Raw genomic sequence first — 24,928 nt, forward strand, 5'->3', positions numbered from 1 at the left:
TCAGTTCCCTTTTTCTGCTCTCTGTCACATGGATCCAGAGTTTCTCTATGTTTTTCCCATGTGATTTTTTTCCCCAAAAAAATTGCTGTTGTGCGTTTTTGAGACATGTCTCCCCCGAGAAATCAGGATTCAAGCCTTGCCACTCCTGCCATGGAAAACCAAAGTCTGCATAGAACACCCTCAGGATGTCAGCCTGTGGGGCCTGAGGCGGAAGCATGACTCAGGTGACAAATGTGACGTCATGCATGCCAAGTCCATCAAGGAGGGCAAGGTTAAACTCTTTATGACACAACGCTGGTCATGGTTAAGGCTGGTCTTAAAGTCACCTGTCATCCTAGCTATCCAAAGAGAAATGATTGAAGCACAAGAAGAGAAGAAGAAGGAACCATGACTCTCCTTGAGGTCCTGAAGTAGGTCTCTTTGTAGGTCTGCCTACAGTGGGGGCCTCCTCGCGGCCAGAGCTTGTTGACTCTGCCAGAGGAGCCACTCTGGGCAGCGTTACCAGCGCTGGCTCCTGGTCTGTGCCTGTCCTTGGCACGCTGCCGGCTGCCCTTTGTGCTGTAGGGTCAGTGCCGGCTCCAGTTCTGGGCCCATTACCTGTTCCTGTTTACTTTGCTAAGAAATGCAGTGTAAGTGTTGGAATTGCCCCTCACTACAGTGGTGGGCAGATCTAATATACTGACAGAGGTCTTGAAGCTTGCTTCAGTAGCATCAGAGCCATTGCTTCCTTTTAATGATGCCATGCTCGACCCCAACTGGGTAATTTGGGACAAGCCCACCTTTTCTTCAACCGGCTGATTGCCAGGTGGTACTGTGCCGGCCCAGTAGATCCTGCCTTCCTCTCAGCCCATCTGTTGCCTGAAAGCGTGGTGGTGCAGGCCTCGTCTTGCACCAAGGAGAACCCAAGTGCGATCCTTACAGCTCTTGAGGACAGGAAATCCAAGAAATGGGAGGCAGAAGGGAAAAAAAGTTTTCTCTGCCAGCAGCCCAGCGCTGATATCTATGAACTCCACATGTGTGCTCGCCAGGTATACCTTGGTCTTGTGGGAAATGGTGAATATGATGATGTAGAGTTTATTAGATCACCTAAAGGACCATTTTGCTGGAGTGGTGACTGATGGGCAGGACGCCTCCTAACTAAATTGGGGGAGGCTGCGCTATTTGTCTTTTCATAGCCCTGGGGAGGCACCAATGGCTGAGGTGCACCGGCTCCTACGGTGATGTGCAGGTGGTTCTCATGGACATGCCCTTTCATGGGGATCGCCTGTTTTGAGACAAAGCTTACTCTGCTTTGGAGAGAGTCAAGTCAGGAAGGGCTCATACCCTGCCCTTGGTGTTTCAATCCCCAGCCCAAGACTACAGGCCATTTCAGAAGTTTTGGGGCTTATCCAGGGGATTTATTTTTGCCACTGTCAACCCACCCAGCACATCCGGCAGTATGAGGGGAGAAAGACAAAGGAAACGTCAGACAGATCAAGCAGTTCCTTTAACTTCTACTTATAAGACTGTGCGCAGCCTGTAAGAGGGAGAGTGTCTTTGTTCTTGCAGGCTTTAGAGTCCATCACTTCAGACCACTGGGTCTTACCGATCATAGAAAGGGAGTAAGCCCTTCCCCTACAACAAACAACTCTTCAGGTACCACCCTCCCTAGCTACTAACAGTGCTTTCTGGTTGCCAAGAAGGATGGCAGTCTTCATCCAATCCTAGACCTTGAGCTTGAACTTTTATGTTTGCAAGAAGTTCGGGATGCTGTCCTGGCTTAGATGCTTTTGGTGCTGGTAGCAGAAGACTTGATGGTGTCAGTCGATTTGCAGGATGCGTACTTTCACATACTAAACCTGCACTGACACAGGAGGTACCCACTAGTCGCAGTAGGTTCTACCCACTGCAAGTGATTTTTTTTGCTTGCTAGTTCTGCTGGCTTCCTTTATTCTACTGGACATGCATGCACACTAGCACATAAGGCTCTCCAGTGGTGCCTTTATCAGCAATTGTTCCGCCATCGGTGACACCTGGCGAACATCTTCAGCTCTTCCCCAAACACTAGGATAGACTTGCACTGTTGGTCGGTAGAAGAACACCTACCACAAGGATGTCCTTTTGCCCTCAACCAGCAGTGACCATGGTAGTGACGGATGCCTACACGTTGCGGTGGAGTGCGCATCTTGAGGAATTGGAGATCAGAAACCTTTGGATTCCAGAGCAGTAGATCCAGCATATCAACCTGCTTGAGTTGCTGGCACTTCATCTGATATCCCAAAGCCTTCCTGCCCTTCCTTCATGTCCAGGCTGTCCACATATTTGAAGACAGTATGACCTTGATGTGGTATGTCCACAAGTAGGTGGGCATGTGGTCTCATTTTCTCTAGCATGAGCTCTGAGACTCTGAGCTTGGGGACATGCACATGGGATCTGGCTAGTCGCCAGCCATCTGGCAGGCTCTCTGAACACCAGGACTGACAGCCTGATTCGGGTTCATGATGCCCCAGGAGTGTCTTTTTCATCTGAATGTGGTCCAGAACATCCTTGCACTGTGGACACACCCATTAGGTGGACCTCTTTGTCACTCCTGTGACTGTGTACTGCTATTAGGGCAACATCTCCAGTAATTGTTGCCGGAAGACCTGGCATATGCTTTTTGGTTGAGGTGGAATTGTTCACTTCACTACAATTTTCCACCGTTTTATTTATTTTATTTTCGGTTTTTATAAAGCGTGACACTTATCCCAAAGGGGATATCACGGTGCTATTGCAAGCCATGTAACATAGGTAGAAGTACTGTGTGAGTAAGAAATAGAATAGACATTTATTTTGGAAAGAACCATATTATGAGCTTCTTTCTTATCCAAGATAGTCATTAGTACAGCGAAGATATAGTGGCAGTAGATTCCAGTGTGCTGCAGCTAAATGTGTGAAAGAGCAGCCCGCGCCCTTGCTTTTTTCACCTGTTTAGTTTTAGCAAAGGCAAGATTAGCGGATCTCAGACTTCTTGTGGGGTTATAAAACTCAATTTTAGATCGAAGGATCACATGACTTGTGTTGTGGCGGGCCATATGTGCATGGCACAGAAGTTTGAATTTAGCCCTTAAACTGATAGGTAGCCAGTGCAGGGTTTTAAGCAGGCATATGCGGAGCTGTACCTGTCTCGGTTGCATATGAGTTTAGCAGCCATGTTCTGAATAACCTGCAGGCGGGAAAAAAGATGGTCCGGCTTCTCAAAGTGGAGGGCATTACCCTGGTTCAATCTACTTACCACAAGGGCTTGGACTATGGTTCTACGCCAATTGACTGGAATCCAGGGGAACAGTTTCTTAAGAGGTTTCAACAGCCCATAATATTTGCCACATGTAGCAATAACTTGCTCATACATTGCTAAGGACTCATCAATCAAGAGCCCCAGATTTCTTACCACTTATTTTGCCTTTTGGCAGGTCCCAAGGAGCCTCACCACCATAATGGATCCCAAATATTGTGGGCACCTCCAAAAAGCAGACTCTCTGTTTTTTCAATGTTCAGCTTCAGACAATGAGTCCTCATCCCACTGGCTAACTCCTTGAGGCCGCCAGGAAGGTTTTGTCAGATTTGTACACGTTGCTCACCTAAGCAACAGATTTTAAAGCCCCACTTGCACACCAGCTTAGCAAGGGCTGCAGCATACACATTAAAAAATGTTGGGCTCAGCGACGAGCCCTGTGGCCCCCCGCAGTTGGATCTACGGGGAGAAGATCATTTAGTGCCCAAATGGACTGACTGAGTCATATTATTCAAGAAAGAACCAAACCATCGTAAGGCAGTCGAATGACGCCCAACCTCATGAAGTTTGTTTACAGTCAGAAGCAGACCTTTTCTCCCATTAGAATGGGCAGCTTCTGTACCACAACCTCCAGAGGTGCCAACTTCATGTTAGGAGATTAAGCGCAGACACCTGAAGTTCTTTCATTTGCATTTGGATTCGGTCAATATCAGGTTGTCAGCTTGTTGTCCCACCCTAAAATCTGCCTATTGAGGAAGGTGGATCTGCTGTGTTGCATGATGTACAGAGCAGGATGTGGACCTACTGAAGGCTCGTCTGTCTAATGTTTTGCAGTTTGCCCTTTCTCTAGCCCAGCAGGGTTGTGCTGTGAGCAATGTCAAAGCTACATTGCTGTTCCTGCAGCATTTGCTTGTATTCCCCTCCAGCCTCCTTGTTCACGTCTTCAGGTCTCCTTGAATTTTTAACTCAAGGAGCCATTGGGCTATGTGTTGTCACATGCACCCCCTGTGATGCCCCTATGGTATCTGAGTCTTGTTCTGACTTTTTTTTTGATCCCCTGCCTAGTTTTTAGTTGGGGTTGTTGACATTTCAAATGTTTTTTCTTGCAGCAATCACTTCAGCTAGTTGCGTCCATCCGCTGTTCACATGCACCTATCCACACAAATAGGTCTTGAGAACTTAAGTGACTTTCCTGCTTAAAGTGGTGCCCCTCCTCTCCATCTGGAGTAATCATTATGCTTGCTGCTTTCTTCCCTTCATTCTGTGCTTAATTTGTAAAAGAGTAAGTGGCAGGGCCCAAGGTTTTGTTCAGAATCTCACATCTGGCACTATTAAAGGTCGGCGTGCTAAACACTAAGGGCCCATTACCGAGTGTGGTGGTCCTGGAGCGGGCTGCCAAGGCACCACCCACTCCAGGACCACAAGACAGGGCCGCCATCCACCTGTCAGATTACGAGTTATTCGTGGTCTGGCGGGCGGCGTGGTGGTTATGTAGCGATGCCTTTCAAAGGCACCTATGTATGCTTTGAAAAGGCATGACTGCAGGACCGCCACAGCGTGTTCCAGCATGGCATGGACTGTGAAGTCCATGCTAATGCTGGAACTGGGGTTGCATGCACACCCTGCATGCATCCACATGAATGGGGCACGAGAGGGCCCTGTAAGGCCCCCTTAGTTTCATAACTGCCAGAATTTTCACGGCAGAAGAACCTCCATGACACTGCTGCGGTCCAGAAACTCGTAATATGCGTGGCTGTGTCGCATCAGCACCACCAGCATATTGTGAGACCTGGCGGTTGCGACGGTACTATGGTGGTCCAACTTCCAAAGTTGTAATACGGCAGTCGAACCGCCAGTGCGGCGGTTGCTGGACTGCCGTGGTCCCGCAAGTCTGGCGGTCCTCGGACCGCCAGACTAGTAATCAGGCCCTAAGGCTTACTAGTCTTGATTCCACATCAAAATCTGTTAATTCCCCACTAGACTTCTTTATCTCAATCTTACAGGTTCTTTTTCACCTCTTCTTTCTCCCATTGTCCACGTTTTGCCTACTTTCTCTTACTCCTCCTTTCCCCATTTTTCTTTTTTTTGCCTCTTGCTCTGGATCAGAGTCTGTTGAGGAAACATAAGCGCTGTTACCCAAAATGAGTGCTAGTGGGCCCCCCGCAACCACCATCTCAAATGAAGCACAGCTTTACCACCTTCCCACCAAGGAGGAGTAGTTACAACATTGGCTAGATCCTCGTAGTGCTCTGAGTAAGTACCAAACTTGGGAGATTAGTACTGACGGCCACCTCTTGGTTCCGTATGTAGGCAGCAAAAAGGCCAGTGTGATCCAGAAGGGCGCCTTGTCACTATGGATTGTCCTGTGCATTAAAATAAATGTTCTGTCCTTGTCAAGAAAGAACCACCTGAGGGAATCCATGCTTATCCACCTGTCTTCCATGTCAGCACTTGCCAGTGTTTTTCCTGTGACTGATATTTGAATCAACCAGCTGTGGTTACAATGAGCCCCCCACTCCCCCCTTAGACTAAAGGCTGCCCTCAAAGCCAAGGTTAGATATGGATCTGGGTTCACTTTTTATCCTCATGGATCTATTGGACCTACCTCAGCTTCAAGTACCACAGGATTGACTGAGAAACTTCCTAGTCTTCCTTATCAATGTGGTTTCATTTCAAGATCCCATTTCCAGGATGACTGTGGAGCCTCTCACATCGAAGGCACTAGTCTGAAAATAACACACTGTCCAGGAGCCTCCGTCAGGGTTATTCGGTGGTGCTCTCCCATTGGCCAGAGCCGTCCCCATTCTTTCTCTTTGTATCACACCTTATGGCACAGCAATGCTTCATTTTCTAACAGAATGAATGCCGATGCCCAAAGCTTTGGCCAACAGCCTGGGTCATTCGCTATTAAATACCAGCAAGCTGCATAGTCTTTGATCTACCTCCTGCCTCTTTAATCCACTACCAGACACCTCTTTATCTCACTCTAGGCTAAAGCTAACCACTGCTATGTCCCTCTGAGATGGGTTTACCGTCTTTCCCTTCCTCCTTCTTTCCCGTTTGTTTTTCTCCCTCTAGCTCTCCGGAAAGGACGATCAAGAAAAATACGTGCCAGATGCTAAAAATGAGCGACAGTGGCCACTACCGGCAACCACCGGCTCAAATTAAGCACTGTGGCATAGTGACAGTCTCAGACCACAACGTTTGGAAAAACTGCATTAGTAGGATTGATTTTATCCATGCACTGTTGGATGGCACAGCCATATGCCTCAAACAGAAGGAAGCAAAGACAAGCCCCATGAGAATATCTGGGTGGCCTTTAGTTGTCTGAGGTCAACATGTTTCGTGTCTTCACTGCTCCAAGGTTGAGCGACACTTCTTCAGGACCGTGGGTAGATCTATATATATATATCTCGGTTGTGGTGGTCGGATAAAAAGGGATCTACCCCAAAAGTAAATAAAAACCTAATTCAGGATCTTGTAGAAAGTCTCCGCCTCAAAAGAGTAGGATCGAAGGCTTCATAGGTGAAGGAGGAGTGACCTGACCTCTGGAACGGGCCCACCTAGAGAGGGTGCGGGCTTGCCACTGAGCCAACGTGTCTTCTCCTCACTTGAATATACAGTCAGTAATGTCAGCCAAATAATACTGGTTAGCAGACCCACCTCCAGAAAGAATGGCGTCAGAAGTGCCGTCCTATTTAGGGCCACACCTCCAAAACCTTTCCACCCAGACCTGGATCCTGTGCTCGGTGTCTTAAGCTAGAGCTCAATTATGAAACCTAATAAGGCTGACACTGGTCTGTGTTTGCTTTTGTTTCCATCTTGAAGATACCTGGCCAAGCAGTTGGTTCTGGAGTGTTCCTATGGGAGCAGGACTGTGACTGTTTTGCATGTGGCTGGTCTCTGTCTAGAGTGCTATAGTGGGTGAAAAACAACGTTCTGGAATGCGACCGTAGCAATCAACAGTGGCTGGGATTAATTCAAGCATTCCTTCCATTATTTTGTTGTTTTTCCAATTGATGAACTCCAGTTATTATAAATATATCCATAGGAAATAATATTTCTTTTTAGTTAATTTCTTTCAAAAAATTCTTGGCCGAAAGTAATATATTCTTGAATGCACCTGATTGCACTTCTGTGTCTCCTTTTGTGACAGAGACCATGGAATTTGTTTTAGTTACAGGAGTATGTTCCTCCGACATGGACACGAGAATTTTTAGACCCTTTCCTTCTCTGCTGTGTGAGGGAAAGGCTTTTTACTTTTTACCTGAATTTCAATTACATATTAAGATGATGCATAGAAAGATTGTTTGCTGTATTTTTATTGTACTTTCATGATTGTGGGTGTATTTCATATATTGCATTGTATTGATGATGGTCCACATCGTTAGATCAATAAGTATTAAAACATTTACAGTTTTTGGTTGCAGTTGTAATTGAATCTTTGTGAATCAACAACATCCATTCTTCTTTGGTTAAAAGTAATTGTAGTATACTCCAGCTTGTTTATACTTTCACTAAGAAGCTGACATGTCTCTTTCCCTCACTTCTTTCATATTATGTTTGAGCTATAATTCAGCTTGTGCCATTTTAAATACATATGTATTTGATAATTATAGTTATGGTAGTGACTCTGTTTTGAAAATAATTTACTATAACTTATGGTAAATCTTTTCCGTGGGTAGATTTATGAATGTACTCTACCTCAGTTTTTATAGTGGCCATGTATTATGTCAAATTCTGTTACTGGATTTTTTAAAATCTAGATCTGGATTGCCCAGTTGATTTAGGGGTTGTCCTTTTTCTAATTATTACAGTGGGGAAATGAGTGACTATCATCTGTCCTCACAGGGCCTCCTTATATTCCCCCATCAATATTGAGCCTAAGGAGCAAATCTGGGTATCACCCTGCGTTTGTAGACCACTCCACTCCGGTGGGAAGACGTGTGTCTGTTTTTCTTTTATCTTGAAAATGGATCATGATGGTTCCTTTGGTTCTAATCCACGGTGGTGCAAATATTCAGACAATCACCTGACCACTTCTTCACTTCCTCACCTTCCTCCAGTGTCCCCACTGCCAACATGGATATGGGCATCACAGAGGTGGTCCTTAAGGAACAAGCATTGGTAAAACCAATAGGTATTGCCTATGCGAGATCTGTCGGCTTTGCCAATGATTTTTAGCCATGTTGCAAGTGGCTGAAAATAAAAAAATAAATCTTTGACAAAGCCAGTGTGGACTGCGTTACAGCGTTTTATTTTTTAACTTGCAGCTATGCACTGAAGCCAGCACTACTGTATAATCTATACTAGAACATCCCTGTAGTCTGGGGGCTGCAAGTGCACTCCTGACTTTTGCATGTGGCCTCCGGTTCAAAACAGGCAGGCATTTATTTACAAGTTAATCGACGTGAAAGAAAGCCAGTAACTAGAGTGTCCTACATAATTAGCTTTTGGGCCACCTTCATTTTTAAAGACATTCTGCAACAAACGTGTAACATATTTCATACAGCGCACATCCTGAAGGTATGTATTTCAAGATCGTATTATATATAACAATATAGAACAAGTATGCGCAAAGCCAATAGGTTTCGACTATGCGAAATCTATTGTCTTTGTCAATATGTTTTGTACATGTTGCAGGTGACTATAATAAAGATGTCAAATAACAGAAGGAGCTGCCGGCTTGGGGAACGGGGGTCGAGTCTCTGCGTCTGCGCGACATCCTGTGATCCTGACCAAATCATGTAATCTCCTGAGTGGTATAAACAAGCATTTGCAATGCAATAGGTCTCGCAGTTACGCGAGTTTAAGCTATTGGCATTGTAAGTAACAATGCCTTTTATTTAGGTTTTTTAAAAGAAAGCAAAAATAAAAGGTATTGTTATTTGCAATGTCAATAGCTTAAACTTGCGTAACTGCGTGACCTATTGCATTGCAAATGCTTGTTTTATTTATTTATTTAATTATATTTGTTTGCGTGTGAGACCTCGCTTAAATATAGTTAATGGCACAGACTTCACAAATGCGCGGTTCGCGCGATGTTGTTTTCATTCTTATTTTCATTGTGCACCACCACCAGCAGCAGCACCACCACCATAAGCAGCAACAGCAGCACCACCACCACCACCACCAGCAGCAGCACCACCACCAGCAGCAGCAGCACCACCACCACCACCACTAGCAGCAGCAGCACCACCACCACCAGCAGCAGCAGCACCACCAAGAGAGGGGCTTCTGGAAGAAATCCTCCTCCTCACCGCTCTCTGGCAGCCCCTCGCCCCCTGCCTCAGCCCCGGCATCCCCCGGCATGTCCTAGGTGGCCAGCAGCAGCCCCCCGGGACGAAGTTTTACGTGGAACCGCTTGAAGGAGGACACAGGGTGGAACTCACTCGAGAGGAGACTTCCTCCGAGCAAGAGATGAGGGAGGAGGGGAAAGAGTGCACAAGTGCAAGATGTGAGCACAGGTGTGTGGCGGAGTGCTGCAAATCTGATTGGTTGTTTTCCTCCGACAGATGAGACACTGTTGTGGTGACATTAAATAGGGGGTAAAGGCCATTGGTTTCCACATATAGCTTTATAGGGTGGGTGTGTATACTCAGTGCACAGTGAGCCATACCCGGTTTGCTCTGGCCATGAAAACCATTATAGAATGAGCTGTATGGGAAATATTTTGTGTATTTGTACTGTCGTTTCTCACTCGTGTAAAGTAATAAACATCACTGTGTCTCGTCCTGGCCCCTCGGAGGGCTCACCTAACCTTGTATTTGAAGCACCGATTGGACGCTCTGTACCAGAGTGGGCGCAGCGGTGACAGTAGCATCATTCGGGCAGCGCAGGGACGTGTCACTTGTGCTATAAGTGAGCACGTGGGGTACGTTGCAGGTAACAATGACGAGCGAATAGTCGATGCACACCTCTGTATAAGCACCTGAGGAATTGGCGGAAGGAACAAGCGGTCATAATTCACTCAGATACATAAATGAACAAGTTCTCAACTAATCACGGCGCGAGAAGTTCACAGCGCGTCTTACACTGCACAGCTGTGGAAGCAGTCGGGGCCCGCAACTATTAGGTGACGTACAATCCTATTGGCTGCTGACACGAGGCTCCTTTCTCTGCCAAGATGGCGACTAGTTGAGTAGCGTCCTCTGCACCCAGGATCAGCGCCTGACACTGACCGGCGTAGGCGTGGTCTGGTTTCTGTTCCAAGCCGAGGTGTAATGCAAAGAGGTAACGGCACTGAAGGGCGAAGACACGAGCTTCTGTTCCAAAGGTGAAAGGCCAAGATACACTGCTCTGTGATTGCAGCGGCACAGGGAAGCACTATATGGAGGGTAAGTGAAGGGGGACGGAAGTCATGGGTTGTCGGGAAGTAGGAATCTACGATGGCCGTGTGGGAGGATCAGAGGTGTTTGTGGATGAGAGGACAGGCACTTTGGAGCAGCAGGTGTTTTAAGTAGCTTAGTGGCGGAGTGCGAGTGAAAGAGGAGTAAAAGGTTTGTTGGTCATGTGTTCTGGCAGAATGTGTTGGGGGGTGTGTCAATATGTATAATTAAGAGCGCTGTGGATGAGATGATTGTTGAGGGTAATCTAGAGCTCCGACAACGAGAGGATAGACTGAAATGAAGGCAGACATGATAAAACAAGCTGTCTCCGTGGAGCCGACGGGGGGAATGGAAAGTGAAAGTGCATGAGGCTTCTGAGGACGGAAGGGGGACAGGAGATGTACACCCCGCGTGGCTGTACACATCATTCCAAGCGCGTCTTCACAAGCGCGTACACAGGCACCAATCCGCCAAAAGCCTACGCGTGCTCATCTCCTGTCCCACTTCCGAGGCATATCAGCAACAATAGATCTTGCTGATGACAGCGCTTGGCGCTGCGTTCGCCAGGCGAGACCTAAAAAGTGTCTGTGCAATATAACTTGTGCTCTCAGAAAGCGCTGAAACACTTCCTAGACCTTATAGTGCTTTTTATAAAAGCTGCGCATCCTGTGAAAAAAGGTGATCTTTACACATTTAAGGTGTGCCAGTGTACTAGGTGAGAAGTGGAAGCATGCGTGGGAGGAAGCCTGTGAGGGGATAGAGGAAGGGTCAGGAAGTGCATCGGCAGTGGTGGAGGAGGCAGCGCCCGCACTGCGCCGCAGGGAGTACTGGGATGGCAGACGGTCAGTAGGGAGCAGGGAAATATCACCCAGAGCTGGTTCTGAGTTGGGGCACAGTAGTAAAATATAGCAGTAATCTGTATTCAGTGGGTTTTCTAGATCTTTTGGCCCCTGTGCCACTGCACCTGCTAGCCCATTCAAATTATGGTCCTAGTGCCTGCAAGGTAACTAACTGCACTTTTGACTTCTTGTTTAGTAGTAAAATACAACAAATAGTTTTCAGTGGGTTTCCTGAACATTTTGGACCCTGTGCCACGGCACCTTCTGCCCCATTCAAATCATGAATCTAATGCCTGCAAGGTAAAAGCTCTTGACTGTTTAGTACTAAAATATAGCAATAATGGGTGTTCAGTGGGTATCCTAGAGCCTTTGGCCCCTGTGCCACTGCTGCACCATTCAAATCATGACCCTAGTGCCTGCAAGGTAGCGGTGCTTGTGACTACTTGTTTAGAAGTACAATTTAGCAATATTTGGTGTTCAGTGTGGTTACTAGAGCTTTTTGGCCCCTGTTCCACTGCTCCTGCTGCACCATTCAAATCATGACCCTAGTGCCTGCAAGGTAGCTGTACTTGTGACTACTTGTTTAGAAGAACAATTTAGCAATATTTGGTGTTCGGTGTGTTTACTAGACCTTTTTGGCCCCTGTTCCACTGCTCCTGCTACACCATTTAAATCATGACCCTAGTGCCTGCAAGGACAAATGAGGAAATCGTTTAATGTCCAGTAATATATGTGTTCCGAAAAAGGCACAGTTGCAGGCAGAATACATAATTATTGTGTAGCTAAACCTAAACACAAGAGCTTTAAAAAAAAGTGCCTTTAAAAATTCTCCAACTCTCCAAAACGAGTTGCCACAGATGCCATAAATAAAGCATATGCTTTACACATGAAAGTGAAAACCAAGCATTGTCAAATTTTGTTACAATATGGCTGGCTCTTTCCTGTGAAAATAAATTATATTGTGCTTGACAGTGAATGGGACATAAACAATGTAAATTGCCCAAGATCACTGTATGTTAGATTGAAACTGAGACTGAAATGCGGTTTTGTGCTTTCTTCCTTAAAAGGCAGGGTCACAAATTAAATTAACTCACCAAAGAAGAGGAACCTTGAAATAAACATATAAATATAAAGATGTCTCTTTAAAAATGCCGAAAATGTATTTCATTTACATGCAGAACTGTTTCATCTTAGTAGTACTAGTGCATCAAACTAAATCAGTGCGGTCCACAAGCCCCCTCCTGAACTTTGCATGCGGCCCCTCATTGAAAACACCCATTGAAAGTGGGCAAGCATTTATTCACAAGTTAATCGATGTGAAAGAAAGCAAGTAACTAGTACATCAGACTAAATCAGTGCAAGTTTTTGTTATTGCAAGTAATAGCTTTCAAACGTGATTTTAGAAACGCGCATGCTTTCACTCATCATGCCCCACGAATGAAAGGCAAATAAATGTTTTGTGCAGCTGAAGAATAAGAATTTTTGAAATGCCAATATCTACAATAAAATAAAAAGAAAAGTGCACAAGCAAGCTCCATGAAGAAAGTAATAGCATTCCTCTTTCCTGTAAACACTCTCACTTTCAAGGCAGCCGAAAGCAACATAAACACCAGGCTTCCTCGAAGACACAGCTTGACATTTGACCTCGGTCTTTGAAAGCCCAGCAAATGTGATGCAATAAGAATAAGATTTATGGCTCTGTTTGTTACAGAAAATGAGTTTGTGGAAGATTACTGTAAACACTGTTTTTGCATTGGGAAGTACGAACTCGGGCTGGACGTCCTAAAGCAAATAAAGCCAGCACATGGGAAGCAAGAAAACGTGAGTTACAAACGACAAAGCCAAGCGTTGGTCAGAATGCATTCCCAGGTCAACTTTCTGAAACTCCACAAGATTTCTTTTGCATACCACACAGTTGCGCTGCCTGGTAGGCTGTGACATAAAAAGGGAAAATCAGCCAGGTGTTTCATTCCAGTTTCTTTGTTGTGGACTTGAGTAACGGGTTCTCAGCACCTTTTTTTTATAAAGCTGCAGCTTTGGCCCCTTCTTTCTGAAGTAGAGTTATACTGACAGATCTACTCTCCGCTCTTCAGATGTGATATTGGCTCCCAGCTTTACATGTAAATGATTTGCATTTCAAGATTCTTGCCTAAGGCCTGCAAACAAAGTATCCTGATTTCCTGAGTTGGCAGAGTGTTTGTATCCATTGCTATATCTCAACAACCTATTATTGAGAGTGCCTCCAACATCTCCGCCACCTCAGAAATCTCTGGACTCTATATGATGTGGTGTGTCTACTTTTGACTTATGCCACTTGGTGATCAAGGCAAAGTCAATTCTGATTCCTATCCAATTTATGTAGTTCACAGTGGAATTGCTAGGCATGACATATGCTCATGCAACCTCCCCACTGCAGAGAGGAGAACATAAATCACCGCAGCCTGATGGCATCTATTTTTAGGTAAATGATAGCCGCCGTGGTTAAACACAGAGTTGCTGCAGATGTTTTCTCGCCACTGGAAATAGGTGTGAATTGCATGCAGTGCTTCCAATTTTAGGAGGAGAGGCACTCTGGGTCAACTGAAGGTTCTCAGCTACAGACCTGGGAAGTCAAGTTCCTTTAAAGAAACATTCTGTACTTAAAGGCAATCTTGTTGAGGCTAAATGTTATTTCTTTTACCTGGAGGACGCGGTGGAGTCTTTTACAGATAGTGAGACAAGTAATACTCTTACACCCACTTATGCAAGCTTGCAGTTGGAATGTTGATTTTGTTTAACATGAACACTGTACTGTCTGCCACTTACCTAGTACATCATACACATCTCGGTAATATTGTGCATGTGACTCATGCAAACACCTCAACTGTGTAAAACTAAGCAGTGGTGCTTCTCCTTCGCACAAAGGATTGTTTGTTATAGAGCAGTGGTCTTCAAACATTTTGATGCCGTTCCCCCCCCCCCACTGGGAAAAAAAATCATTGGGGCCCCCCTCAGAATTTTTCACAATTATACTATTAAATTGGCAATGTTTATATATGGCTATACATATTTAAACATTGCAGTTCCGTTCCGTTACTGTTTTCAAAATGCAATCAAATACATGATTGCCAAACATACTATTCTGGTAAGGCAGGCCTTACTAATGCGTACAAGTATCCACAGTGTGATTATTAAAAGTGGGGGTGGGGTGTTTGGAGAATATTTGCAGCCCCTTTCCTTTTGACACAATCTCCCAGCTAAGATATAAATAGCAAAATATGTTTTTGATGGCCCATTACAGAGTGACTTACCGCCGCTCATTTTTTTCAGCTTAAAACAAAGCACTGTTATCAGCCCAATGCTTCTTTTGGCCAGAGCCTGGCACCTATCCTGGGATCACTAGGGGGGCCCGCCCCCCAGTTTAAAGACCCCTGTTATAGAGTGTTTTAACTTCAAGGACGACTCAGAGTGAGGCATTTTGCCTTTTAGATGGGCTAAGAGTTGTCTTCCCCTAGACAACATACCCTATTCAGATCATCTGCCCTGCGAGTTATCAGGAATGATAGCTCCCATGTGCCTCTACAGATTCTGGTTCTCAGATTTCCTGAAGCTTAGAAAGGCTGTTCCTGTAAGGGAGAATATTCTAACTTATCAAGGTAATCTAATCTGACACTCTTTTCTCATCTGATCAAGGCCTTGGGTCCATATCTTTGCCTTTTGTTTAGCAACTGTTATGTTGTGTAACTGAGTGGACTCATGAAGTTCCCATTTGCAGCTATTGCCTTCTTCAAGAGCCCATTCCCCAGTCAACGCTTTAGTCATTGGCATCAAACTCCAGCTCACCATTAGCTGCAAAATCCTTCCTCTTTGCCAAACTGGTCACCGGATGGCGCCGACAAGAGCCAATGCTATTGCACACATCTATTACTGCAACATCATCTACTTTGGTTTACTCAAGAAAACCATTGCAAGCCTGCAATGGTTACAGAACCAAGCAGTTGCACCATTGCTAAACCTTCGCAAACTTGACCATACTAATGCAGCCGAAGGCACTTTGCTGGCTTCTGGTACAAGCAAGGATCAAATTCAAGACCGTATGCACAATCCACAAGGCTTATTGGGGCAAGAACCAAGAATATCTGAAGAAATTAACTCCCTCTAATATACTCTAACCAGAGACCTTATGTCAGCGTCTACCCACTTGGCCCAAATCAAACATTCAGGAGATTGGAACACCACCTTCCACAGTACGAGGTGTGCATGGTCTTCGCCACCATGTTTCCAAGATGCAGTAGGGCTTTATATTTCGTGTGGTCTGTTTTCCATTAGTTTATTATTTTTTCTGCTTCTCCAACACTCCTTGAATTTGTTTGAGAACCCTTTTTCTGGTTCTCAAACTTAGAATACTGATTGTAACTGTTTTGACAAATAAAGGAGATGTTCGTACTTCTAGTCCCTCTTTAGTGGTGAGTTGTGCCCCCTTGTCCCATTTGGCTCAGTGTATTTTTTTCACGATGCGGCTTTCAGATTGGTTTGTAGACTTCCTGATTCATGTAATGGAGACTGTAGCAAAATGTTTGATCCCTGACAGATAATGAAAGTAAGGAAAAGTTTCATTTCAGATTTGTGTGCATAATTCAAAATGAGTTTGTGTACCAAAATGTGTATATACGGAATTGAACCACTTATACGCCATGTGGGCAAAGTTTAATGGAAAAGTCTCAAAAACTACTGAATAGATTTACACATAAACTGAGTACGGACTCTATGTGGGGAAAGCTCTTCCTTCGTACCATGTTTGGCATAATTCCATTCAGCGCTTTATGATGTAGCAGAGAGCAAAAATGTATATGGGATGTATGACTGGACATGCAACTTTTCCATCACCCTAAATAACCTTTCTTGTCCATTAACCGATCTGCGTGAATCTGAAATGAAGAAACCAAGGTGGGCGCATCAAGTTACGACCAAATTTCATACAGATTTGTCCAGCAGGGAAAAGGCATCTTAACCTGACAAACAATGACATTTCTCACACTATTATGCCATTTTCACAGTACCATTGATGGCATCACAGTACACATTATGGTACTTATATCAACATTAAAATAAACACTAAGTTTACTTTCTTCACCATGTGTACAGTTGTTACTTGCCTGATTATTATATTTTGTAAACAGAACTTGCAAAAATGGTGTTCCCTCCGAAATATTTTATACCACATACTTATATATGAACAGTAGTAGCGTCCACCTTAAGCTGGAACCCTACCTGCACCCAGTACCTACTAGTGGCTACATTCTATCCTATTATTATTCCAAGAGCACTTGTTTCATTATCTCTGCTGTGGTCATCAGATAGTTGCATCTTTGCTGTAGACCATCCAGCACTCTCCAGTCAGCTTCCCAGTTCTTCCAGTAAAAGCATCATTGTGACCGGGACTTATTAAAGAAGGGTGCCAAAGTAATAGTTGCATGTATAGGTGGATCTCCAATACAGAAAGAGTAGCTGCATTCTCTTCTTCAAAACAGATGTTCTGTTCTTGCCCAGGTAGACACACTACTGAATCTTTGCAGATATCATCCTGCCTCTCCCACGGACCACCTCACTTTGCGCATGACCAAAGGAACTGAGCAGTAAAAGTAACTCCAATCTATATTATGGAAAAATCTCTGTACAGCTTACAGTATTGAAGCTGTATGAGACACAGGACATCTATTTGCAAGGTTCTGATACCTAGACCAGATTGATTATCCCCAAAAATTCTTATGTTGCTCAACTTGTGAACTAATAATGACTATTTGATTACTTTCTCTAATGCTGACACCCGATCTATCTGGTATCTGTGTCCTCTGTAGAAGGAGTTTCTCAAGCAAGTGCAGTCCAGCGGAGTGCTTTTGGTTTTTTCGCAAATCTGGATTGAAGAGCTGTACCACCAGGTGCTGGATAAAAATATTTTGGGTGAATCCGGATACTGTGGAAGCCCCGAAGAGCACTGCCTTCCTCTCATCACCATGCTGACTGGTAGGTGGTGCCCTGCCACTCTAAAATAACTCTTAAATAGTTGTTCAAACATCTCTTCTTTCCTGATCTGCCATTGAGAAAGTCAATAAAAAGAGCTTTTATACTTCATGCACTTCTCACATAAATGTATTGTTTAACTAGTTATTGTTCTTTACATAGTTTCTTTTAACTGTTTCTGTATTTTACGAATTCAGAATGCAAATGTCTTTAGTGCCTTAAAACTGGTGAAGTGTATTGCAGAGATGCTTCTCAAATGTGTTTTTTAAACTCTCTTATTTTCTCACATTGAAAACAAGTAACATACAATGTTGGTGCCATTACACTTAAGGACGTATCATTAGGCGCAGTACAATTCAACAGGATAGGGATACATTCATAAAAGACTACGAACTTTACACCATATTCATATAACGTACATGTTGCATATTTGGGGGATTTGGCAATCGGGGGGTAGAGGGGCTTGTATTGGTGGGGATATCAGATTCTAAAACGTTTAGACCACATCTTCAGTCTTTGGGTAATTTATTATCAGTTCTGGTCGGCTTCATCTTTTTATTCTGCTAATGTCCATTCTTGGACATTTGGTATCGAGTCTTTGACTTTGGGAGCCCTAGGGACCGTCATACCCTGTATTACACACGCATTAAGCGTCTAGCCAGTCATAGTGAAATTAACACCTTGTGGTATATGTGTGATGCAGATGTTGACAGGTAAGACGTCTACATATGCTGGTGGCTGGGATCATCAAATGTGTCCATACACGGGTTAACACAATACTTGTGCAATCAATTTTCAGCATTTGGTCTTTGCTGTATGCGGACATTGATATGTCTGACGGTTGCTGGGTGGTTGAAGCATTGCATGTCACATGAGGTGTCTTTGAGCAAACCCTGTGTTACAAGATATTAGGCGGGATACATGGGCTTATCTGAGGCTATTAGACTTTGGCGCACATTTTGCAGGCCGTGTCATCACTGAATATCACAGGATGTGAACAAGACAAGATGGACTCCACACAAAATGAAATACTCTTCCACAACTAGTAGCAGTTTTCTGCTGAACAAGCTATTCCATTATTTCACGCCCCAAGAAACAAAGCACCAGGGGTTTCAATGTTGGCAATAGGTACTTCTTGTAGGCAATTTTAGCTTAAGCGAGAAAACATGGCTGAAGCAGGTTACAGCTTCACTACTAAGTGCAAATGCATGTAAAGTTTGTCACGTTATCAGGCGAGGATGCTCCAAATGCAGCATTTAGATGTCACTTTTATTCCTTTATTAGTTCTGATATTGAAAGTGGATACATATATCTGTTCTGAAATCTTGCAATATTAGTATAGAACGGTAAACAACATTTACCGCGAAACTTTGTCCCCGCAGGGAATCACAACACGGTCGTTACAACTACCGCGTTGTGATTCCGCATATCATTACTCCGCAAGTCGGAACAATGACTTGCAGAGGGGGGGGGGGAAGGTGTTGGATTTAAAATAGTAAATTATACTATTCCAACATCCAGCACCCCCCTCCGCAAGTCGCTGTTCCGACTTGTGGAGCAATGGTATGCGGAATCACAACGCGGTCAATGTAATGACCGCGTTGTGATTTCTTGCGCGGAAAAAGACTGCGGGATGAGGAGATAGATTCGTATAGAACAGTTACAAAAGGCAGGAAAACATTTCAAATAAGTTCTGAATGGCTTTCTTTTACAAAACCATTTTCTCCCGTTAACCTGCATAACTGGTCACAGTGGAGGATGACATGTTCATCGGTGATTGCGAAAGCCTTTGTCTGCTGGTCCAGGGAGGGCTAGTCGGCAGGAAACGGAGAATAAAAGGCCAGAATGTTTAAAAGGTGAGGAGGAGAGAATGAGGAAGGTAAGGGTAGAATCTAACATGGGGAACCTACCTGCAGAAGGCCACAGCAGTGTGTTGCAGCTGTTCCCTAACATTAATGAAGTGTTTTTCTACCAGTTATCCCCTTTCCACACATTTCCTTTGTACCACACTGTTATTAGCTCCGGCCATAGTGAACTCACTTTTCAGGCTTGCCCAGCTTTCAAGAAAGAAAGTTGGTCAATGTTACATTGAGCTGGCCTTGCATTAAGGCTTCTAGGCTTGCACAAATGTGCATACCTGAATTTATTCAGAAATTAACACTTCCCCTACCCTTGCATACAACACCCAAATCCACCAAAGGTACACTCAAGATCACAGATGCAGTCAGTTGATTTGTAGCACATTCAGAAACGGCGCTGGTGAAAAGGAGCAGTCCTATACAGTAGCAGAGTAACATTTTCTTCTAATGCCATTGAAACAGACTCTACCAGAATACAGTACAGTGCAATACAGTGAGGTTTTTTAAACACTCAAATACATTTTTTTTAAACAGCTAAGGAATTCCAAAATTGTCCCAAAATTGTGATAATAAACATAAAGGTGCATGTTATGCTACTAATTGGAAGTGATTAATTTAAATCATGGGTGTACAAAACAGAAGGGCATTTAAATTGGAAGATAGTCAGTGAAGGAACCAGGTGCATATGCAGTCTAAGCATCAACTCAACCCAAGCCCACCTGATGTGTATTGAAAGACTTCTAGTGGGAGATAGAGGCAAGATGGCGGCTGGTCTCTCAGCCGAGTGAGCGCTCGTAGCCTGACCTCCCTGATCCCCCCTGATGTGAGATGCAGGATCGGCATGGACTGTGGAAAAAACTATTAGCAAGCTACTAACTGCTACGAGACACTAATTGCTACCGAAAATGCTGTGGGACTTACTTCTGGCAAAATACTTCGTAGCGGGCTGCCCAAGATTGCTGCGCTTCCGTAGCTGCGGAGGAGTTTTCTGGCGGGTGTCTGCAGGACAAGGCAGGATTCTTGGCCGGTCCGGGATGCCGCCGAAGAGTGCAAGGGGGCGGAAAGACCCGCGGTACAGGAGGAAGCATCATACTGAGCAAGCCTCCGGAAAACGCCTCAAACAAACAACGACGTGGAGTGACTGAAGATTGCAACAGCAGCCCGGTCAGTAACACCGATAGCGGGAAAAGAGTGACTCCCGCGATCTTCATGGCAGCCAGGAAAGGCAAAATGCCGACTATGGGACAGGACATACCTGAGGAAGCTCCGCATCAAGAGACTCTGCCAAGGTGAGCGAGGGAGACGATGGGATCACAGGATCTACTAAGACTAACACAATGTTAGTGAGAGAGGGGGACTCTGAGCTCTGTTCTATTCCTGCTGTGCAAAGACAGGTCTCACTGCCAGATACTAGGAGGGGGGCCTCACCATCCGAGGTGACTTCAGAAACACCTATAAGCCTGGAAATAGAAGCTATGTTGTCTTCTGGCAGCAGGGTGTGTGCAAACAAAATACATAGCTCCAATTACGGTGTAGAAACTGAGGGTGTAAATTTGACGGAGATAGATACAGAGGGGCCCTTTTTCTCGCTCTCAGACCACTCAAGTTCATTGGGTGACGAATCCCAACAGATGTCTGAAGATACTTTCGGCTTAGCAAGTGGGCGGTGGAGCGAAACCAGCAGTATATGTCAGGAGGAGGAGGAGACCCCCGGGAATGATAACAGGGCATCTAGCTCTGGGACTGTACGCAAGAAAACTATACCACACGCACAGTGAATTGATACACAGGTCACTCTAGGTCAAACCTCAAAGGAGAAATATGGCAATGGACCCAATAATATGCCTTTACTGGGGGGGCAAGGCCAACACCGTTCACTCGAGTGCCCAGAGGGTAATGCATTGACAGTCATATACGAGACAATGATGGCACATAGAGAAGAAAGCTGGGCAGAAAGCCAGAAAACTCAAGGCGCATGCAGGAAATTGCAGAATTCGATTCGGAGGATGGCCAAATCCTGTTAAGAAATTGTGGAAAGGATATCCAAAGCCGAGAATCGAATCTCTACTCTTGCGGCTGAGATGGCAGCACAAAAAATAGCCACTGACGCGCTAACAACACACAGGGATGACCTATCCTGGAAGATTGAGGACATGGAAAATCGCCTACGGCGGAATAATTTAAGAATTCTTGGCGTACCTGAAGGGGTCGAAGGTTCAGACCCCCGGAAATTTGTTGTGAAACTTTTTACAGAGGCTTTCCCGGAACTGGCTCAGTAGGCATGGGACACTGAGATACAGCGGGCCCACAGATTTCCCTTTAAACTGAAACAGAATCAAACCAATTTGAGGCCCAGAGCTATAATGATATGCCTGTCTAATTTTCTGGCCAGGCAGGCGTTGTATGATTTAGCCAGGCCAGATAGACAGAGAAAAGCGGTTGGTGTAGAGTGTTTTGTTCGCCCTGATTTCTGTCCTACTACTGTGGAAAAAGGTGGCAACTACGGCAGTTAATCACACCGTTCCAAGATAAGGGTGCACAAGCATTTCTCTTAAGCCCAGCTAAGTTGAAAATAATATATAAAGAGAAAACTAGATTTTTTACATCCGAGCTGAAAGTAAAAGAGTATTTGCAAGAGATTAAGCCCTAGGATTGATAACACATAAGTAAGGGAAATCCTAGCTAAACGCCGGCCGGAATAATGTTTGTAGTCTCTGCAGATTGTTGAAGATTTATGCTGATCCGCATGCTAGTGAATTCCCTGTCTATTTTTGGGAGGGGTTTTCTTCTCCCCCTACACTGTTTAAATTTTTTTTTTTACTGTTTGGTTTAAAGTGAAGATAGGCACTCGGGGGACACGGGGGTACAGGGGTGGGTACGAGGCTCTTCATCACTGTAGACCGTTGGGTCTATCAGCTTCTTCGCTGGGGAGGGCAGGGGGGTCGCCTTCAGTGGTAGAGGAGGCCGATGTGGGGAGGAGGGGTGGCGCTGCGTTGCAGGGAGGAGAGTGGCTACCAAGTGGGGCGGGGATGGGAGGGTAAAAAGTATAAAAAAGCCAGCAGTAACTACAAGATTTATGAAGTAAAGAGAGATGATGTTAAGAGAGACAGGAAACTATGTCTGTTTGTTTAAACCAGGATAAGATGGCATTTTTAACTGTATGTACATTTAATGTGCGGGGACTCAACGAGAGGGGGAAACGGCAAAGAGTGGCACGTGAAATAAGGAATATGTCACCCGATGTAGTCTGTATCCAAAAGACACGTCCCTTGGAGCAAACACATTATATTGAAGGAGCTAGGTTATGAGCTACAGGTGTGTACTTCCCAAGGAACTACCACTAGAGGTGTTGCTGTACAAGCGAAAAAAGGCCTTTTAATAATCACGAAAAGGGCAGCAGATAAATTTGGGCGATGGGCCATGATCGAATGTATCACAGCTAATGAGAAGTCTACAATCTGTTCTGTATACGGCTCGAATCATGATGAATCACAAATCATTGAATACTTAAATATAGAATTGGCCAACTGGGCAGCCCCTTTAATACGTACGGGGGATTTTAATATCCATTTAGGTGAAGTGACTCATAGGTTGGGGGGAGATAAATACGTTGGCAAGAAACCTAAGGTACACAAAGCATTACAGCAGCTTCTTGACGAACATGGCCTAGCCGATGTATGGCCCAGGTTAAAACATCCAGAACCAGGGTACACACATTATTCCTGCCCTTATCAAAAGTTATCTAGGCTAGATTATGTTTTTGTAACGAAAACTTATCTAAGAGATGCAAATATACAGATTTTTCCCCGAATAACCTCGGATCACAACCCAGTACTTTTGAAACTTGTAATGAATGGCTTAATACGACCCAGAAGTACACTCTCCTTTGACAGGAAGTTACTACTAAATGAAGAGTTTATTAGTCACATACGAAAATGGGTAACACAATTTCCAACCATAAATCGTAACTCCACTAAATACGGTATTGTCTGGGATGCAATGAAAGCAGGACTTAGGGGAGAGATATTAAGCTTTGAACTACATGCGCAGAAACAACTTAGACAGCACCAAATGGTGTTATATGAGGAACTACGACGCTCTGAGTGCAATTTGATAGAAGCAGTACAGGGAAAGCTAGATATTGCACAGGCACAAACAGAGGTGGCATGGTGCAAAGCTAAGATAAATGAGGAATAGGCCAAAGACATTGCAAAGAAATACCAGCTTTTTAAAAGTGAGTGTTATGAGTTTGGGGAGGCAACAGGGAGATGCCCTGCAAAAAAGATCAGATCTAAAGAGGTAGAAAACTCTATTGCGGCAATTCAGGATTCCGCAGGGAGCATAGTAGAAACATCGGAGGGGATTCTAGAGGTATTTAGGGTTTTTTACGAGGAACTGCACTCAGCAGACACTGACACTCAAAGAGGAGGGAAGGATTTATATAGAGATCCTCTTGGGGAAACTGTGAAGAAAGAAGATCAGAGAATGCTAGAGGAGCCTATCTCAATGCAAGAGTTGATAGACGCTGTTGGTTCGTTATCTACAGGGAAATCTGCTGGCCCGATAGGCTTCTATTAGAACTATATAAACTTTTATTGCCAGAAATACAATCAGACATGCGAGCTGTTTTTCGGGAGGCACAAGAGGGCGCTCCCCCTGCATCTTGGGATGAAGCCAGTATCATTATCTTTTTTAAAAACATAAACCTCCCACACTGCCAGGGTCGTTTAGACCGATCTTGCTTAAAAATTGCGATGGGAAAATCTATGCAAAGATATTAGCATCGCGGCTTTCTTGTCTGATTACACCCCTAGTTTTGGTCCATCAACACGGATTCATACCAGGTACAGGCACGGTCAATCATATAAGTAGAGTTACGACAATGCTACATATCGCCAATACACGTAAATTGCCTTGCGGGGTGATACTACTGGACGCAGAAAAAGCATTTGACCGTGTCTCCTGGAAATTTCTTTGGCAACAATGAGGTGGTACGGGCTTGGTGCTGGGTTTATTCAGGCAATTAAAACAATGTACAGATCACCAAAAGCGCGAGTGTGTGCGCTAGGGTTAGAATCGAACCCTGTGTCTATACTAAGAGGTACCCGGCAGGGTTGCCCATGCTCTCCCCTGCTATTTGCGCGATATATTAACCCGTTCTTGAATCTATTGGAACAAAGGCTAAACACACCATTACTAGGCCCTAGGCAAGAACGGGTTAAAATATTTGCATATGCAGATGACATAGCGATAGTCTCACCAGATCCCGCCATCATGTTGGTGGAGACCGAACAACTTCCATCAATTTTTGGGATGAGCTCCGGGTACAAACTAAACCTAGCAAAGACACAGGCTATATGTACCGATCAGGCACATTTTAATGACCCAAGAGTTGTGGAGGAGGCAATATATTTGGGAGTCTGCTTGAACGCATCCCTTGACACGATGGTCATAACTAATTGGGAGCCTCTGCTCTGTAAGATCAAAAAGATTTGGACAGGATGGAAGGTCTTCATTTATCAATGTTGGGAAGATGTAATGTTCTAAATATGAACATCTTGCCAAAGGTTCTTTATTTTTTTAGGGCAGTCCCACTTGAAATTTCAAGAAAGCAGATTCAGAGACTACAGTCTATCTGTAGTTGTTTTT

The 24,928-nt window shown here is 44.6% G+C and overlaps 1 protein-coding gene across 4 annotated transcripts in view; it reads left to right on the top strand.

The window, feature by feature from the left end:
- The window catches only part of ARFGEF3 (ARFGEF family member 3), a 515,806-nt gene that overhangs the window by 275,483 nt on the left and 215,395 nt on the right, over nucleotides 1-24,928 (top strand). For all 4 annotated transcript variants that reach the window (XM_085612422.1, XM_085612423.1, XM_085612424.1 and 1 more), the window contains one exon: nucleotides 17,258-17,423. In XM_085612422.1, the coding sequence (XP_085468548.1) occupies nucleotides 17,258-17,423 (166 nt within the window). The remainder of the gene's footprint in view (nucleotides 1-17,257; nucleotides 17,424-24,928) is intronic.

This window comes from Triturus cristatus, chromosome 6 (assembly GCF_964204655.1).
Source record: "Triturus cristatus chromosome 6, aTriCri1.1, whole genome shotgun sequence".
NCBI lineage: Eukaryota > Metazoa > Chordata > Amphibia > Caudata > Salamandridae > Triturus > Triturus cristatus.